The sequence below is a fragment of the Micrasema longulum genome, unplaced genomic scaffold (genome assembly GCF_059751315.1).
Source record: "Micrasema longulum isolate JH-2025_06_02 unplaced genomic scaffold, ASM5975131v1 h1tg000376l, whole genome shotgun sequence".
NCBI lineage: Eukaryota > Metazoa > Arthropoda > Insecta > Trichoptera > Brachycentridae > Micrasema > Micrasema longulum.
In genome coordinates this window covers 490265-510588 of record NW_028277577.1, presented here as the reverse complement: position 1 = coordinate 510588, position 20324 = coordinate 490265, and the positions used below count along the sequence as shown (strand labels likewise).

At 31.9% G+C, this 20324-nt stretch overlaps 2 protein-coding genes across 2 annotated transcripts in view; one reads left to right on the top strand and one right to left on the bottom strand.

Annotated features, from left to right (window-relative positions):
* The first annotated feature begins 13 nt into the window (after window positions 1-13).
* Rab8 (RAS oncogene family member Rab8) lies at window positions 14-14866 on the top strand. Its single transcript, XM_088225615.1, has 5 exons — window positions 14-247; window positions 675-735; window positions 1245-1449; window positions 2229-2369; window positions 12337-14866. Exons 1-5 carry the CDS (start codon window positions 124-126, stop codon window positions 12445-12447), a joined length of 642 nt encoding a protein of 213 aa, XP_088081741.1. The 5' UTR covers window positions 14-123; the 3' UTR covers window positions 12448-14866.
* The window catches only part of LOC148282113 (uncharacterized), a 22398-nt gene continuing 15773 nt past the window's right edge, over window positions 13700-20324 (bottom strand). Inside the window, exon 14 of the mRNA XM_088225633.1 lies at window positions 13700-19501. Coding sequence (XP_088081759.1) covers window positions 19320-19501 — 182 coding nt within the window. The 3' untranslated portion in view covers window positions 13700-19319. The remainder of the gene's footprint in view (window positions 19502-20324) is intronic.

Genomic DNA, 20324 nt, shown 5'->3' with positions numbered 1-20324 from the left:
AAAGCCAATAAATGAAGAAGAAGATGATATATGACTGTGGCAACACCATTTTGATTACGGCGATTTCTCAAAATATGCCAAAAGAATTGTCTCTAACATCCGGTCAATCAGTTTTTAAGAAAAATGGCAAAAACTTATGATTATTTGTTTAAATTATTGTTGATCGGGGATTCAGGAGTTGGCAAAACTTGCATATTGTTTAGGTTTTCTGAAGATGCCTTCAATACCACGTTTATATCGACTATCGGTGAGTCATTTTAGCCGTACATTCTTTACAGCATCTTTCTAAAGGTTAATTTACTATTGGTGAATTCATCGTATTGTTTTCTTGTGCAAAATACCTCGCAGTTTAATTTTCGGTCAGTTACTATTTTTATTATATGTCACGCGATCCGCGATTATTCTTTTTATTGTATGACATATCGTATCGAATACCTTTAGAACGTTCGACGTCTACATGTTTTTAATAATTGATTTTAATTGGAATTAATGAGGAATGATTCACCCAAACTCCTTTTAATTTAATACGATGCAATTAGAAAAAAATAAAATATCATTTTTAAGATAACAGGGCATAATTATGTGTATAAAGTATACCTCATAAGTAATTAATGTCAAAAATTGAATTCTTATTGGTGACAACTGACGACTATATTATTTTGTTGTTGTTTCAGGCATTGATTTTAAAATTCGAACTATAGATCTTGATGGAAAGAAAATTAAACTACAAATATGGTAAGTACTTCTTTTATTGTTTTTTTTTTGTTGTGAAATAATAGCTCAGGGCCCGATTACAATGGGAAGTTAACAGATTTATCTTCGACTGTCTATAAAGAAAAAGCGATATTTGTGTACGAAAATGAATATATTTGCATGAACATTTAAAGTATCTTCGTCGGTAGCCTATAATTGAACATAGAAGAAAAAATTGTATGCATATTCTGTTTTTCATACAGAAAACTTTATTTTACTTTGTAAATTAAATTGAAGATAAATTTTAACTTCCCGTCAGAATACGTACCCAGAGCTGGTATTCCAAACGCTCTCGCGGCCGTATTACCTCGGGCATTTACATACAAAATATACTAGAAAAACTGTTTTCTCGTGCCGCGAGAGTGGTTCAGAATAGCACCCCAGAACTGTCAATAGCTATAAAAATCAAATGTATACCTGGGTAAATACTTTGTATCCGACAGTAAGAAAATATTACTAGTTAATTTATTGAATTTCAACCTTCTTTTCAGGGACACAGCCGGCCAGGAAAGGTTCCGAACAATAACCACAGCATACTACCGAGGAGCGATGGGCATTATGCTTGTTTACGACGTTACAAATGACAAAAGTTTTGAAAATATTAAAAACTGGATTCGAAACATTGAAGAAAATGCCAGTGCCGACGTGGAAAAGATGTTGCTTGGAAATAAATGTGACTTGAATGAAAAGAGACAGGTAATATTATAAATTGTAATTTATTCAAAATTTTCATTTTAAACAAAATCTTTTATGAACTCGAGCACATGTTACTTGATAATGTTCTATTTGCAACTGATTAATTAAAAACCAGCCACAACTCTAGCTTTCTGATCTTCATATTGCTTTACCACTAATTAATGATAGCCTAAAATGAAAATAATCTTTTCACTGTTTTGGATCAAACAAACAGTGCTAAACTGTGCGGCACTCTATAAAAAAAAATGAAGCGCAGCACTATTGAAGTACAGCGATGCTTTAGTGCTGTTAGACCTTAAGGGATGATATACAATCATGGACCCAAAAATAATGACCTAAAATTGTTGAGAAGGAATGAAAAACATACAAGTTTTCAGAAATTCATTGTATAAATCTCATACCGATCATCCAATTCATTAGGCAGGCATCTCCTAGTCACCTTAAATCTAATATTGTAGATTTGTGCCTTAATTTGATTTATTTTATCAAATGATGCTTAATAATCATCCAATCGGGTACATTGGCAAAATTTCTGATTTTAGGACATTCATTTAGGAATGTTTTTGAAATGACACGCAATATAACCTTTTTTACAGTTGAAGTTTTTCGGCATCAGATTTTTTTGTCATTTTGCAATGTACAGTCAATTAGACACAAAGGACATTTTTACATAAAACTGCTTACTTAAATGTACTTTTAATTTAACTTATCTTACTAGCGAACTGGACGATTTATATTTGATTTAAATAAAGTCGCTGAACACCCAATTATTTTTCCAGGTCTCTAGAGAACGTGGGGAGCAGTTAGCCGTAGAGTATGGAATCAAGTTTGTGGAAACTTCGGCTAAATCCTCTGTCAATGTAGAGGATGCCTTCTTTACCCTGGCCAGAGATATTAAGGCTAAAGTAGAAAAGAAATTGGTGAGTTGTCTTTTGTTTTTTACTGTACTGTACATTTGAGTTTGTTCGTGAAAATTCTTGGTGGAAATTCATTGTAATTTATTATAGAAATAAAATACATGTTATAGATCAGTCTTGAAGATGTCGAGAAAATGATGAAACTGGTCACTGGTTATTCCAAATTTGTACATTCAAGTATCATTCGTCTTTTATTTCTATAATTAAGCACTTCACCGTGCAAAGCAAAAAACAAATTTAATATTGACGCCAATGTGATTTAAAAAATATTCGTATTTAACCCTTAGACTGCTAAACAACGATATATCGTTGTTGTTAATCCCCATCATAAAGTTTTAACTAGACTGATGCTGACGTCATAATCCCCAAAAGGGTAAATGAATTCGGGAACTGCTTGTTGCACTTAACCGCCAGTCGTATAAAACATTTTCAAAACATAAAAATTACTTATTCGACGGGTTATTATTCAGTTTCGTACCTATTTCAGCCCTACGGAAAATTTAATACAAAAAAATGTTTTCTTACGCGCGGTAAAAATTCGAGCATTAAATTGTACAGCAAAGTTTCTTGAAAATTAATCAAAAAATTATATAAAATATTTTAATAAAAACGAACTACTTTGAACGACGTCACTTGTTCATATGAATCAACCAATGATAAGAGGGTTGTGGAAGATTTCCAGTTTGCTAATCGTCAATGGAGCAATCAACAGAACAAATCAAGAAGAAGCGGAAGAGAGCTTGCGACGTCACACGCGGATTAATTTCGTAAATACAAAACTTTAAAAATTCGTAGCGCCGATAATACGATACATAAAAATTAAAAAAAAGCTTTGTTTAGTAGTTTATTGACAAATATTTTTTTTTTAAATAACTAAATTTCCTCATTATACGTTTACTTATGATGTTTAAATTTGCAGTGCTTTAAAAAAAGAGAAACAACTAAACACAGGAAACTTCTAGCTAGCCGGGACCGGAAACAGGGAATTTTTTACATTGCAAAAGCAGTGAAATAAAAAATAAATCATTTTAATATTAAGAATTATTAATCACTCATTTTATGTCTTCCCTGCTATTATACCCGATACAGTGATTACAAAAATATTGATGTATTTCCGTAATGAATAACTAATTGAATACTTTACCTTTAATGTAATAATAATTATTATCTAGTAAGGTCCCTATATCACCGGAAAACCCCGTAATTAAGAATATAAACAAATAAGTAAAGAGCCATAAAATATAAAAATAATTCACCATGGAACCTAAATGATTGTCAATTAGGACGTTTGAATATTAAAAAATCATTTGTTGATTTATTATAATGGGTACCTACAGTAATGTAAAATTAAAGTGTTTGAGCTATTCATTAGGTAGTAATTATTACTTTACAAACAAAACGTATTTATTACTATACAAACTCTATTCTAGAAACTATTCTACAAACAAACCGTAATTGTGGTAAATAAAGTATATCAGCTCGATCTCGATCCAAAAATATTTCAGAAATGCTTCTTCGATTTTGAGCTCTTCATAAGAGTCTTATAAACTATCATCACTATCACTTAAAAGTTGATCGTTATTGTCGAATTCACTTTCGAAATAGGTTGAGTTGCTAAACTTCCGAGTTTCTAGGTGAAGTATTATTATTTCTATATCACTTTTAATATCCGTTATCATTTTGAATAATATACTTTGTATATTTATTCACAATAAAAATGACCCTTTGCAGAGTCAACTTGTCAGTTGGAGTAACAAAGTAAGATTAAAAATTTATATAAATGTACACAATATGTAATTTACCACAGCTGTTTGTAATTTCAGCAATTATTGTCTATCTCGCTCAATCCATTATGTGTGAACTAGCTATTAGTGAAACGGAATATTTTCTTGGAAGTGATATCAATTTGTGCGACAGTTGTACGAAAACATTATTTTTTAAATTAAAATTTTATTATAGCATCTACCAAGAAATAACATCACTTCTTAGTACATTTACCCGTTATCATGAAGTTTCAATCTAAATAACTCCATACAAACATTTGGACATACTCAAAATATTGTTGATCGAAATAACTTGCATAAAAATTTTAAAGTATTTTTAGGCATTACCTAGGAGGTGAAATAATTTATCTAGATGAATTCGATAAAGGTTTCAGCTCTTTTAGTTTGCAAAAGTCAACAGATGCAAGAGTTGAGGTAATGTAAAAATAATCATGAATGGTGAATATTTCGCAGTGTGTAAAGTGGTCATTTAATACAGCCAATGACAGTTCATAAGTCCTGTAAATGCCTAGACTTCCATATTCCCTTGGCAAAAATGTGTTCCCTCTCTGTTGCAACAAATTCCAAGATATATTTTACTCAAATTTTGTTTAGCATGCATTGATGGAAGTGGTAGGTTTGATAATAAGGGCACTTTGCCCCGCAATCAACAAAAAACCATCATAATACTGTCGTTTCAATAATAACTATTAAAACAATGCGCCTTGAGATTGCTGTGCGAGATCATTTTTGTTTATTTTTATTTTAGATTAAGAAAGGGTTTACAACCGCTGTACGAGAATGTGTTGCGGGCGGCACGAGTTGTCTATCTTGCTCACTCCACTGGGCTTGAATTAGATATTTATGAAATGGAAGATTTTTCTTGGAATTGCTATTCATTTTTAAAACAGTAGTGTGTTTGGAAAACAACGTATTCGATAAAATATTTTTAAAATGTATTAATAATAAGATTTCTGATTAGATTCTTGAAAAACTGCGTAGCAGCGTAAGGGTTAAATCCCCGTTTCAATCTTTACTTGTGACATCACATTGTCACTGTAGTTGTTTCACGAAATATGTGGATTTTGTTATTATAAAAGAGTGTTTATGATAGGCGAACTAATTTGTGAATTATGACGACCTGCATGGAGGCATTTAAAATATGTTCAATTTATAACTGTTTTTTCATGAATTCTAGAGATGTTTTGAGGTACATTTAAATGTCATTATTCTTGTTATTTCCAAGAAAACGTTTTCAAAATACAATTTAGGATAGCACATAAGCTTCCTCATTGTCACACAAAAGAAGTGTTTACTCATTAGCTTCTGGAAACATTCATTAGCAATTATTACCAGACACGTCTATGGGTGATTTAGGTTTAGCAACAGCGTGTCATCGGAATCCTCTGGTGTTTTTTTCTTTCTTGACTAGCAAAATATTTAAATAGACTGGTTTTTAAAAATATTAAATTTGAGATCAATATATCAATTTGATAATTTTGTAATCAATACAATTATTCTCCGCAAGCTCTGTATTCACAATACTGACACATTCAAAAGGTCCTTTTTTTTAAATGTAATTTTTACCAGTATATGCTATCATTCGTTGATTCCGGGCTTACTTTTGTTTCTGTAATTTGGCACCGGTAAGCTCAAGGGATGGTGATATAAAACAACAAAGACAAGTTTGACTAAACGAAATAAAAAAAAACAACTAAAGTAGAGTCGTTAAATAAAATTATTTCGATAGATGTAAAATATCGGTCATATGTGAAACAAAATTTGCATCACTATCGATCATTAATAATCAAATTGATTTGTTATAAATTTGAATTCAATAAGTAATATTGCCACAAAAGGTCAAAAATGATATTTTGGCATTTTCTATTAAAACTTTAAATAATCTGTGAAACTTTTATATTTGTACAGTGTTGCATTTAAATAAAAAACTTCACTACAATTTGCTACTGAAGTAAAACTGTTTTTACTCTCCCCTGAACAAAATATTTTTTTTTACAAGTTAGGCTGACAATATGATTGTGTCATAGTCCCTTATCATCGCAGAACCGTTCATAGAAACATTAGACTTCAGATGCAATTGAAATACATACTTAAATACCACGAGGTTCCTGCTCTTTTTTTTTTTTTATCATATAGGTTTTCCCTAGAATAATCTATTATTCTTACATTTATTCTTCACACTTCAAACAGCTTAATGTATTTTTTTTTCATTCCTCATCTTGTTACTGGTTTTTATATTTAAAAATATGCATTGTAGTGTTGATCATTATTTCTAAATATGTAATTCATTTTGATTTAAGTGAGTATTTTGGTAGGTACTAAATAAAATACGTAAATTGTGTTGAATGTTAATGCAAATGTTATGCTCGGATTAGTTATTGTTTCATCGTTACTCATGACTCGCAGATATGTAATCTATATGTAGTTTTCTATAACCAAAGGTAACAGTCTAATAGTTAGTGTTTCCTCGTTACTCGTGACTCGCAGATATGTTATCTATACGTAGTTTTCTATAACCAAAAGTAACAGTATAGTAGTTATTGATTCCTCGTTACTCATAACTGACAGATATGTAATCTATATGTAGTTTTCTATAATCAAAAGTAACAGTCTAAAATTAAATGAATATATATAATATACAATACTTACACATGTCCGCCTCGTAGTCTAATGGTCGGCGCATTTTTCTACCATGCAAGAGGTCTTGGGTTTGATTCCCAACATGGTTGACATGAAATATTAATTTAAAAAAAGTGTTTTTACACTGGAATATTTCTTAGTTCCTGGACTGGCACCCGAAGTGTACGACTGATCATCTTACCTTCATATAACAAAAATCATCAAAATACTCTGCGGTTTATGTACCAATGCAGTGTCCTATGCACCATTAGGTGTAAAAAGGGAATGATGACATTTTTAATATATATACCAAAGAATTTAACAATGTTTGAATTTTTTACAATATTTTGCTAAATGGAAGCGTAGCATAGTTATTATTCTTGGTTGTACTTATTTATGTTGGATATAAAAAAAAATGTTCGCAATAGATTGTGAAATAAATATGTTAGTTGATATCAAACATTGATTTCGAGTCAAAAGATCTTTATAATTAAAAAATAGTCAATATATAGAACTGCTGTTTTTAATGATAACAATTTGACTACAGTAGTAATATGTATGTATGTATATAATTTCCGTGCATATCAGGTTGGGGGAAAAGTAATTTCGTATTTCACGCCCTTTTTTTTAAACTAAGTATATCTCGTTCATTATTGGTCACATCAGATCATACGATACGGCGATGTAAAGATGTGCTACAAACGCTTTTTTGACAGTATTGCGCTTGGTCGATTCAGTTGTGAACTATCGTGCGTCGAGTATGGAGGTCTCAAAGGAAGAAATTCGCCATATTTTACATTTTAACTACCTGAAAGGGAAAAACTCATCGAAAGCGAACAAAATTTTTTTTTTGCGATGTATACGGGGCCGATACTCTTTCGGTTCGTGCTGCACAACAGTAGTTCGAGCGATTTCATTCTGGTGTTGTGGAGGAGAATGATGCACCACACTCTGGCAGGCCTGTCATCGAAAATGTCGATAAAATCATGAAAAATATCAAGATAGACCGTCATGTTAGCAGTCGTAGCATTGCCCAGGAGCTGAATATTGATCATAAAACCGTTTTGAACCATTTCTAGAAGGCTGGATTTTAAAAAAAGCTTGATGTACGGGTGCCACCCACGCTCACGTAAAAAAACCTCTTAGACCGAATTTCCATCTGCAAATTGCTGTTGAATCGCAACGAAATCTACTCATTTCTGAAGCGGATGGTGACTGGTGGTGAAAAGTGGGTCACTTACGACAATATCAAGCGACAGAGATCATGGTCGAAAGCTAACAAAGCGGCCCAGACTGTGGCCAAGCTAGGACTGACGGCAGGAAGGTGTTGCCGTGTGTTTGGTGGGATTGGCAGGAATACTCCACTATTAGTTGCTCCCCTATGGCCAAACGCTCAATTCTGCCCTCTCCTATGAACGACTTGACCGTTTGAAGCTGGCGATCGAACAGAAGCGGCCAGCATTGGTGAATGCGGAAAAAGAGGAAATTGTGTTTCATCAGGACAACGCCAGGCCGCACACATCTTTGATGTCATGCCAGAAGCTCCGGGAGCGCGGGTGGGAAGTTCTTATGCATCCACCCTGTAGTCCAAATTTGGCACCAAGTGACTATCACCTGTTCCTATCTATGGCCAATGCGCTTGGGGGCACAAATTTGGCCTCAATAGAGGCCTGTGAAAATTGATTGCCCGAGTTTTTTGCCAATAGGGACAAGGGTTTCTACGAGAGGGGTAATTTGGTTTCTCGTTGGCAACAAGTTATCGAACAGAACGGCGCATATTTGACTTAAATCGGATGATTATAACACTTTTTATAAAGCATTGAATTATTGAAATGACTTTTTCCTCAACCTATTATTTGATCACTCCTGACCTTCTTCTAACCTCCTAACAATCCTCCAAATAATGGTTATGTCTTGTACCCCTTTATGTCGTTTATTGTAAAAGGATTAAATGTGTTATTTCTCTACCATATAATTAATAATGTTCTTTTTCTCCCCCAATGCACACAATCTACGCTCTGCAGAAGGTAAAACAAAGTTTAAATATCATATTATGCTTTGGTTTGCATCCGTTTTATTTTGATCGCATAATAGAACATGCTTTACCAGTTGCATTAAAATTCATTGTATTTACTTGTCATTAGGTCCGCAAGAACTACTGAATAATACAGAAGTTATATTCAAAATTTCAGGCAGCTATGCAATACATATTCAAATTTGTATATTCAATTTTTCGTTTATTTAAAATTTTGAAGAGATTTCCATCTTTTAAATATACACTATCATTCACTACCTTTTTAGCCGCTTCATACATCACAAAGTATGCCCCATTCTTTCAATTTTTTGCATGATACATTGTTGTAATTTGGTAAAAGTATGAGTTCAGTTTGAGTTTGATATAACTTATGTAATCCAATTAAAAATATTACCTAAGTATCTAAGTCATTTTTACTCAAGAATTTGACTTTTAAACTGCATGGCCTAATCATAATATGTTTTCATTCGATTTATGCTTATTATTAGACTTTGTGAAATACTTCATTTTCAAATAAAATAACGCGATTAATTATTTATCTAACATAATTAAAGAAATAACGTGGAGAATAATAGAGAAAATGTATGTTTTTACCGTTCTTTGTTTACTTTACCTGCACTATCGTTGATATATCTTAAAGATTAAAAAAAATAATCATTGAATCTACAGATATAATAATTAATACCTTAATTTTTATCATTTTAATCCTTTGACTCAATTTACTTTGGTGGCCGACTCCTTAAATGTATAAAATACGGTACTTGACAGTAAATTTGTAATCATTGATATGATCTTCTTATTACAAGTTATCTGTAATTAAGTTATTCAATTTTCTTTTAAAATTCTTCATTTCATAATTCATTTTTATATATAATATGAGTTTACAAAACATCATGGTTTTGACAGTGGTGAGTCTCAAAAGGGTGTTAATGAATAATAATGAACAAATTGATGTGTTATGTGAATGGCTTATTCTGAGATATTCTGAATTGTGACTGACTTTAGTTTTACAGCAAGGCAGTTACATTTAATATTTGGTTGTTAAATTTTCTTTATCGATAGTAATTTTCTGAGTTTGTTATGCCATGTACCAATTCCACTTTCCTAGTTGATGTTTTGTCAGAGAGATAAATCAATTGTATGAAAAAATCTGTGGTTTTTTTTATTGAACAATTGAAATGATAAAAACAACTTTTAAATTATGTAATAAGACATGTTTCAATTAAATCTTATTGATTAAAAAAATATGATGCTTTATGATTTAAATATAAAGCTAACTAATCCTATCTAATCATTTTATTTAAAAAATATAAATACATATATTTGCTTTGACCAACGGAGTGCCTATTGACAACATAATTTTATGAATATGTTATAATAAAAAACGTTTTATTCCAGAAGGCCGTGGGGTGTAAGGTTATATGTACATCATATTGGGGTATTTTTTTTTAGTAAACTTTAAAGCTAAAATCATAAATCTTGATTGTAAGTTAAAATACCTAATAAACTTTATTGATTGAATCGGCATTCACTTTGTAACACTTATTGATAAATTTTAAACTGACAAAACATTTAGGTAGCATGTCAAAAACCACAAATCCTAAAATCTTCACACACACGTACATAATAAAATTCATGACAGCATTTATTTTAGGAAAGTCTTTTGATTTTTATGCAGGATGTTCACCGGGAGGGTTTACTACTTTGTTTGGCCGCCATTTTAGTAAACATAAATTTTGACATTTCATATTTGGCAGTCGTGGAAAATTTAATAAACCATATTTTGACCGTAAAAAAATTTGATAAAAATCAATCATCAATTATTGTGATGACTAGAAAATTATGTGAAATTGTGGGTAGAAATACTGTGCACACCCACTATTTACCATTTAATGAAAGATTTTGAAGAAAGAGGCTCTGTAGCAGGTAAGCACAAGCCTGGGCCACAACGTACAAGAAAATCAGCTGAAAACATTTCTGCTGTCCTAGAAAGTCTTCAAAACAATCCATCAATCTCAATTCCACATCGTGCTCAAGAAACTGGACTTAACTTTGTAGGAATTTATGCATAAAGATTTGTATTTGTATCCATTTAAAATTCAGTTAACACAAGAGCTTCCTCCCCAAGACCATTTACGATGCCGTACATATGCCAATATGATGTTACAATTTGATCAGTATAGCTGTAATTTTCATGAAAAAATCATAATGAGTGATGAGGTGCATTTCCATTAAATGTATTTGTTAATAAACAAAATAGTCGCTGGTCAACGGAAAATTCTCTAATTATTCATCGGTCACCTTTGCATCCATTAAAAGTGACAGTATAGTGCGCTATGTGTTCTGGAGGAATCATTGGCCGTTACTTTTTTAAAGATGGATGTGTCGTTACAGTTATTGTTACTTGAAAACATTATCATAACATGATTGATAACTTTTGCTTTGATGCTTTGGCTTGATAAACATGCGGTTCCGACAAGACGGTGCAACTTCACATGCGGCCAATGTTACTATGGAATTACCGAGAGATTTGTTTCCACAACAAATTATCTCAAGAAATGGTGATGTCGATTGGCCTCCTCGGTCGCCGGATTTAACAGCCCCACACTTCTTTTTGTGGGGATATCTTAAAAACAAGGTTTATGTCAACAAACCAGAAACATAAAACATTTGTGGCAAAATAATGAAACACCGATTGAAATTTTTGAAAATGTGATGATTTAAAAAAAAAAACAGCGAGCATTTGTCAGGCTAACAGAGGCGGACATTTAACTGAAAATGTCTTCCATACGTAATTCTTAACATTTAATAAAACTTTGATCAGCAAAAAAACTTTTTTTTTTTCATTTTTCAGAGAGTTTACTAAGAGTAGTAAACCTTCCCGAGGAACACTCAGTATAATGCTATTTTTTTATTGCAACTGGCTGGAATCAAGCCCACCATGCCAGTTTCACAGTTGCCCGTCTAACCAACTGCACCTGTCATTGATTTAATAAATGTTTAATTATGTACAGGCTTTCTCACTGTTATATTACATTTTTTTTAAAATATTTTTTTTTATTTATAAGGTAAATAAATGTACAGAAAATATAAAAGGAACAATAATGAAACCCACTAAACCGCAAAACCGGTTCGTCAGCAGCATAAAATGACAAATGAAAAAAATTATGTACATATTGCATAAACGGTACAAAGTATTCAATCATGCAACACATTTCTATTATGTCTAAAAAATAACTCTTATCTAAGAACATTAATAATTATTTATGAGAAAATAAAATAAATAAAACATTAATTAGTAATAAACATAAGCTGAAATGAACAAGAAACCAAAAATAGATTAAATAATTATAAAGTTTATTCCAAATCTCATGAGTGCAAGCCTCTAGGTTAAAATAAATAATATGCCACTATTAAAAAAGAAACCAATGCAAATATTTCATTGCAAAAAATAAATAATAGCAGACATTCTGCATATGAAAATTTATCTTAAAATAGCAAGCTTTTCTAATTTCTGGTGTTAATTTTACAGGAGGCAAGCAATCCAACAGCGGGGAAAGGCGGAGCTGGGGGGACACAGCAGCTCAAGGCAGAGCCCCTGCGGCGCCCCCCGGCGTGGCTGTCTCGCTGCTCCCTGCTCTGACACCCTCGCTACACCACTCGCCCCCGCCCCCTGCCGGTATGTGGCGTGCACCGACTCTCATAAACTCCTCTCCAGGAAGCCTTTCACCAGACTCACTCACCGTGTGATCCGATACTCTTGTCCAATTGTATTTAACCAATCATCCTTTTTTGACTTCTCATGACACAACGACTATCTCTGTAATTTGACGACTACAAAATTTTGCCTCGTAGGATATCTCGAAACAATAAATTTTATGACGATTTTCCATGAATTCACAAATTCGTTATTATAGTCAGTTATTGGGTGCTGTGGAAATCATTTGAGATGTAATCTTGGAACATTAATATTTTTCTTGTGTTTAAAACAATGTTTTTGATGTCACAATAATCTAGTGATAACAATAACTACCTTTGTAATTTATTTATCATTTGTGATAATTTAGTTAATTTTGTTACTCGTATGCATATAATTAAACAGTGCATACTTTTTTCTTTAAATTCATTTGAACATTTACATTTTCCTTAAAAATTAAGTACATAATATATGAAATAATAGCGGAACAGTTTTTGGGAACAGAATATTTCTTCATATTTACAAACTTTTAATGTCAAGCAAGTTTGTCTCGAATAGTTTCCACCGTACAGCTTTTGAGTTAAGATAATTGTCATTTTATAAGGTATCAAAGTCTGAAAAAGGATAACTGGGCAATGAAATTTAATTGACTGCTTCCGCATAGCTAACTCACATTGAAAAGTGCATGTAAAGTTGACAATGCTATTGTTCCCTTCATTATGTGCTGTCCACTGAATACCTACAGGGTGCAACTAGTTAATTATCAATATGGACAATATTGGCTGCGGAAATAATAAAGCCAAGGCATGAATAGATATAAATACAATCATCTCAATGTTCTAAATCATTTTTGTACATTATTTTGTAACCTATCCGATAAGTATGTGAAATGAGACTGCCTGTTTATAATATACAACAGGCATGTTTTTCGGTGCAATGGATACTTTAGGGAATGTTTCTCTTACATTAATGTTTTCCCGGGAAACCCTGTGATTATAACTAATTCTTATATATTTTTTAATATCAATTTAGAATTATTACTGTGCAGTGAGTCTAAAATTCGAAGTGATCACTTCGACTGACAGAATAGATTATTTGCAATAAAACTCAAGCCTAATCACCAGCTAGATAACAAACAATAATCTATTTGAATGAGGAAGTTCAGTGGTTTATAAAAATATTTTATTATTTGTTGATATCGAACAAAGGCAAAAACAAAAAAAAATTATGTATCGTATTATCAGCGCTAAGTTTTGTAATTACTCTGCGAATTCTCTTCGGTGAGTTGGCTTCACGTAAACCGGAAATCTATCACAACTCTCTATCATTGGTTGATTTTGAAGAACTAGTGATGTTGTTCAAATTAGTTCATTTTTGTTAAAAGCATTTTTATTATTTTTTTCATACATTTTCAAGAAACTTCGCTTTACAATTTAATGCTCTATGTATTACGGTGCGTAATATTTTTTTTTAATATCCAATTTACCAACTGAACTCAACTTTCAGCACTGAACATCCTTCTTGAAATATTAATCTGCTTTTTAAAAAACAAAATTGTCTTATTTTCTGAATTGTATTCACTCAATTATTTTAGGCCTTATATCCAACTCACGAGTTGAAGTTCATAATGTTTTTATTATTTAGGTATTACATATGTATAATTTGTACTCAATTCCTGTATAAAAAGCATCCAACGTGGTTATGTTATGCCTATTTAAAGTATTAAAATTTACTTGAAATGTTTCCATTTGTTTTTTTAGTACAGTGCCTAATAGGGGCAGAAAAGTGATACATATACATGTTTGTATATTTTTAAAAACAATGTAACAATGGCAATTAGATCTCAGAATCATATTTCTTGTAATTAATTTGGAATAGGCAATTCAATGTCTTGAGATTTTATTGTGTAATGCGCATTGCGCAGAATGAGTTGGCTAACTCGTGGGAATGCAATTATGTATTGTACATTTTTTGTATTTTGAAATTAAAAAAATGCGCAAGTTGTTGCTAGCGTATTGCTTACTGCTGTCGATGAAAAAAAATTGTATGATTTTATTAAAATTTCTGTCTCCAACTTTACTGCCCTATTTCCAAATTTATTTAAAAAATTACTCTTTAACATTTTAAATAGAAAAAAAATACACACCTTAAATATTTTTAAATTATAATCACACAGTTTACCGATTTCATTGTGTGCTTTGGACTTTTATATATTTTATTAAACATATTATTTTGTTTTGTTATTATTTTAAAGTCTTTATTGCATCAGAAGTGTAATGTTGTAAAACCCTCTTTTTACGTTTTTTAAGGAAGCAACAAAGAAAATGTAACCCCGAGGAAAAAGCCAAAGTGAAGAAAAGAAAAATTTATGGAAAGGGGGGAATAACTTAAAAATAAAATCAATGTTCTCGCTAGACTATAGTGTAAATACTGCCAAAATAATGTCTAAAAAGTGATAGTGAATATTTTTACCTATTTTTACTATTTCATTAAAAAGTTTTTATAATTTTTCACCTACTATTATGTTTTTTTAAAATTATTTTTCTAAATGTGTACAAATAATTTTATATTTACAAAAACACAATTTAAAAACAAGTAAAAATAGTGATTTGAATTTGCATAAAATACATACTACGATTTTTCTCGCTGAAACTGTCATTTAAATCGTGGCAAATGTGTTTAACACTTATGATCACTTTCTAAACCATCTTCTTTTCACATTATGTTTATAACTTTTAGTAATATTTCTATAGTCTCATTTTAAAACTTTCTGTATTATAATTTATCAATACAAATACTTTATTCTTCTCAAATGTGTACTGATTGCGTGTCACAGTTGAGTCAAATGTCAATATGGCATTTATTTTCAAAAAACATACAAAGATTTAATGAAAACTAGCCCCAAATCAACAGCAGAATCACACTAAGAGTGTATTTGTTTGAAAAATTTGTCAAAACTCAATTCAAAATAGTCTTAAAGAAAGTTTGGCAAACACAAAAATGTCGAGTACGCTGCACCCACTTTTGTTGGGCGCCTGCGGCACACGTTACCGTTTTTATGTTGTTTTGTATTTTTTAAACACATCGAATGAGTGTGTAAATTTTTTATATGTAAAACCAGGGTGATGAAAAATGTTAGTTGGGGGAATATTTTAATGAAAGTGTCTGAAGAAAAAAGGACTTGAACATTTCGGCGTTAAAATCGGGGAACGTAAAAAGGAGGTTTTACTGTAATTAGAATAGAGAAATATGTTTTGTACTTATGTGAGACAAGTGAATTGTAACATTGTCATCGCTACTGCTTTATACTATTGTACACTTGTGTATTTTCATCACATAATTGTATTAGGAATATAATATGCATGTATGTATTTCACCATATATCTGAAAAACTGTTGAGTAGGAATGATGACATTTGTTTTATTGTAACTGTCCATTTTATATTTACTTAGCAGTGTCATTAAATAGGTAATCAATCCGTTATGATCACTGTCTGCATCTATTTTTATATAATATGTATTCTGCTTTCACCCCGTTTTACAATAGCTTTCAAAATAAAATGAACGGTCTCCACATCCAATTTTCATTTTTCAACTTTTTTTCGTATGTTGAAAATTTGTATTCCAATATATGTACATCTCTGATTTTATGAATACAGCTTGCCCACCACATACCGCACACCGCATCTGAGGACATAAGTCTCCTTGGCGGTGCCCACATACACGGAAAATTTGCTAGTTGTCAAACGAGAAAAGCTGCTTGAAGGAGCTCTCTGAAATCTGGTAGCCATAGCATCTTTGTGCTGAAAAAAAGTAATCCAGAAGTACATATTATGTAAGATTGAGAAAAGAGGGAAGTGAATTCTTCACTGACTGGGATTAAATTGATTGGACATTACAAAACTTTTTAAAAGCCTTGAAATTCTTTTTGGAAGCCACCAGATCTGTATATCCGGCAGGACCTATAACAGGGCCACGGATAGTAGCGAGAAGCTCCATTTGGTAATCATAGAGAAGGAGAAAGGGACAAGACCACAGGATGTGTTCAGAAGATTGGTTAGGATATCTGCAGCAGCACGAAGGGGAGTCAATAATATTAAAAACAAATATTTTTTTATTAAATTTACCATGACCCGATAAAAACCACGTAGTCCAGTGATCGGGAATAACCCAAGAAGATTCTAAGTGCTGACGGATTGAGGAAAATAAAGAAAGGTAACCCTCCCTGAAGGGGAAGATTCCCATCGCGATTGCCAAGCATCAAGAAGAGCATTTAAAGTCATTTTTTCGAATAAATTGAAATCTAAATCTCGAAGTAAAAAAAAACGTTTCAAAATTGACTTTCTTCCCAGTCGGTCCCTCATAATTGAGGACCGTGACCGCCATGTCATATTGTCGAGACTGCAGTCCTCCCCTTGTCTCGGCACCCCGCATTTCTGAGAGCTGCCACAGTTAAAGTGCCTGTCACAGTTTTATCTTGCCCGACCAGCGCATGGGAGACCTCCCTCATCCTCTCCTTCCCTCTAGGCTGCCTACCACAGCAAGCTTCTCCGGGCAATCTTCCTCTCTCCTTGCGAGGTGACCAAAATACCGGGGAATTCTTCTGAGGCATATATATGGTCGTGAGTCTGTCCGTCAGCTTCATCTCTTTATGATATCTATCCTGTGTCCTTATGATATCTATATTCATAGATGTCATTTTTTATTAAAATTTGTACACATCTTAATATGTGTTTAATCAATATTGACCTGTATACCGCAACTTAAATGAAGTTAGTCAGCATTCGTGACTTATACAAAAAACGATTCCGTGACATTTTCCTTGTTACTTGTAGTAACATATCTCTCTTGCAATAAACTATTTTCTACTGAGTTTTCTCACAGTTTACCGTGTGAAGGTTGTCTTATAACTAGCTTTTGATACATTTTTAATTGCTCTTATATTTAGAAGAAGTCTTTATTTAGAAACACAATAATTACTGTACTCCATTTCGTGTGTCTTACTGCATGTGTGCTTAATGGTATTACAAAACGTACATGTATATATATTATTATAAACATATTTTTAATTTTACATGATATAAAGTATTTAATTTAAATAAAAATTTAATGTTTTTTTACAAACTCTGTTTTCTTTTAAATTAACGTTATTTCCCTTCTTTAAAAGAGAGTAGCATCTCAAATTTGACACAAGATGACATTATGCTTTCATTTTATCTCCTTTTTATAAAAATGAATAGCAAGTATGAATATATACATATATATTTACGTAACAAAATAAGATCAATTATCATATTATTGTGTCTGATCAGGAAAATTATGCAAATCTAATGTATTTGAAAAAATACATTTGAAATAAAATAATAATCCAAATGTTTTAATATGAATTTTTACTAGAAAATAAAAATAATTTCGTGGTTATTTGGAGATTGAATTTAAATGTCGACAGCGGAAAGGAAAAAGTTCCTATGCCACATGCAGCAGCTTTGTAGAAGACCCAATTAAAGTTTTTTTTTCATTAATAAAAAAATCTCATAAATGTATACCTTTTATTTCAGCGTGATTCCTATATAATTTAAATAAAAAATTAATATATAAGATTCTTCATTAATAAAAATATATATACTTTGATTGGCTTTTCTGTAAAGCTGGGTACATGTCAATGACAAATTTATAGGATACATGTTTTGGCGGTGTACAGTAAGGGATGATTGAATTCTATAACAATATTGATTGTTTCATTGTCATGTACAGGGTCAACATAAATCGAATATAAATAAATATATATCTTTTATGAATACTATTTATTTTTTCAAAAAATAAAATGGCTTTGCATAATAAATTGTATGCTTTTGCCAATGTCATGTTGAATTATTTTATAAACAAACCGGTTCACAGTATGCAACCAGACCCAACCGTCGGGTCTGCAAGCAACATAAACTTAGATGAGTCTAACAGTTCTGAGAAAGTTATCTTCTTTCTCGTTTCAAAACTAAAAAGGAGAATCCCTCCACCAAACGATCAACCCATACTCATGCTACTCACACCGATCTAACAACAGGTCCCAGTCAAGCACTACAAATCGATTCCGTTCTTTTTTTTAAAATTGAAACAAAAGGTGAAAAATGAATGAATACTATTTAACTAAGCTATAATTTTTAAAATAAATTTATGTATCATATTATCATCGCTATGATTTTTTTTAAGTTTTGTAATTTTGAAATTACTCCACCCGTGATGTCACAAGTTCTTGTCGGTGAGTTCTGCCGACCATTAAAAGTAGAGCTCCGTAGAGTAAATATACACTAAACGTTTTAAAAAATGGCTACCAAAAATCGCAAATGTATTACAACACAACAACGCTGTAATTGATTGGTTGATTCTAAAGAAATTGTGACGTAGTTTGTTTTTATTAAAATATTTTTTATTAATTTTTTTATACATTTTTAAAAAGCTTTGCCGTACATTTAAATGCTCTAATTTTTACTGCGTGTAAGAAAACATTTTTTATATCCAATATCCCATAGCACTGAACTTCCTCATTGTCTGCCCTCTAACGCATGATTTGACACGGACCGGCCCACTTCACAGTTTGAACAAATTTAGTATTTTATGTACTGAGGATGTTTTATTCACGTGCATTATGGAGTGTGTGCTATTGTTTGCTAGAGACAGTATTTTACTATATTGCAGTGTATCCTGGTTCGTTGTAATATTACTTATTATTGATTATGAAATTACTTGACAGTGCACTGCGTTTATGCACATAATAAATGGCCTCAATCATTACCATTCTCGTTCTGCAATCATATTTATTATTTATGTTGCACTTCTTCTTCGTTCTTTTTTAACTTTTTTCTTAGGGGTGTCGGTAAGTTTGAGTTTTTCTCCCATCTCTATGTGGGTGCTGGAGCCAAGACGCTGGAGAGGCGGCCGAGGGGGGCCCATTGACAGTCCACTAAGGTGTTGCATGGCAACTTTCATGGCTGGTACCCAGTCACCTATCCGATTAAAAAAATAAAAGTCAATTGTTATTAATTAACATATTACAACAGAGATGAAGATCATTTTAGAGAAGGTAATATAGAGGTCTAGGCATCTACAGGGCTTATGACCTGTCATTGGCTGGTTTAAGTGGCCACTTTACACACTGTGTTAAAATTTTCTTCATCTCTGTTGTAATATGTTAATATTGACAGCTCCCCGGAGAGTTAAATCCAGTTCTTGTCTACAAAAATTTAGACAAACTCAAAATATTGTTCATAAATCCACCTGGTCCACGAAGAAGTAAGGAAATTGAAAAAATAAGATTTTCAGGCGTTGCCTTGTATGTAGGTGAAAGAATGGAAGGAATATGGATGTTCAAATATGGGCAGAATGGTGAATATTACACAGTGTAAAGCTGAATCCAGTCCTTGTCTACAAAAATTTGGAAAAACTCAAAATATTAATCATTATTAAAATTCATTTAACAACCTACCCCTTAAAAAATATAGGTTGCCTTGGCATAAAACACACTCTTCGGAATACCAGCCTTAGCTAGTATTCCGAAGAGTGTGTTTTTTACATTCTAAATACGCGTTATATCAGCTAAAGAGTCCCTACTTTGAAGAATTCGGCTACTGGATAAAGTGTAAAGCTATGCTACTACATAAAATACCTAACTTGTTAAAAAGGATGCTGTTTTATAGCACTGGGAACTAACTTTAATAAAACGTTAAAGGAAGAGAGGAGATTTGATAGTGACATACTAGATCCTGAGTGGTCAATACAATCACCCCCTGCAAAAGACATCAATTCAACTCAAATACCCATTTGTGAGTC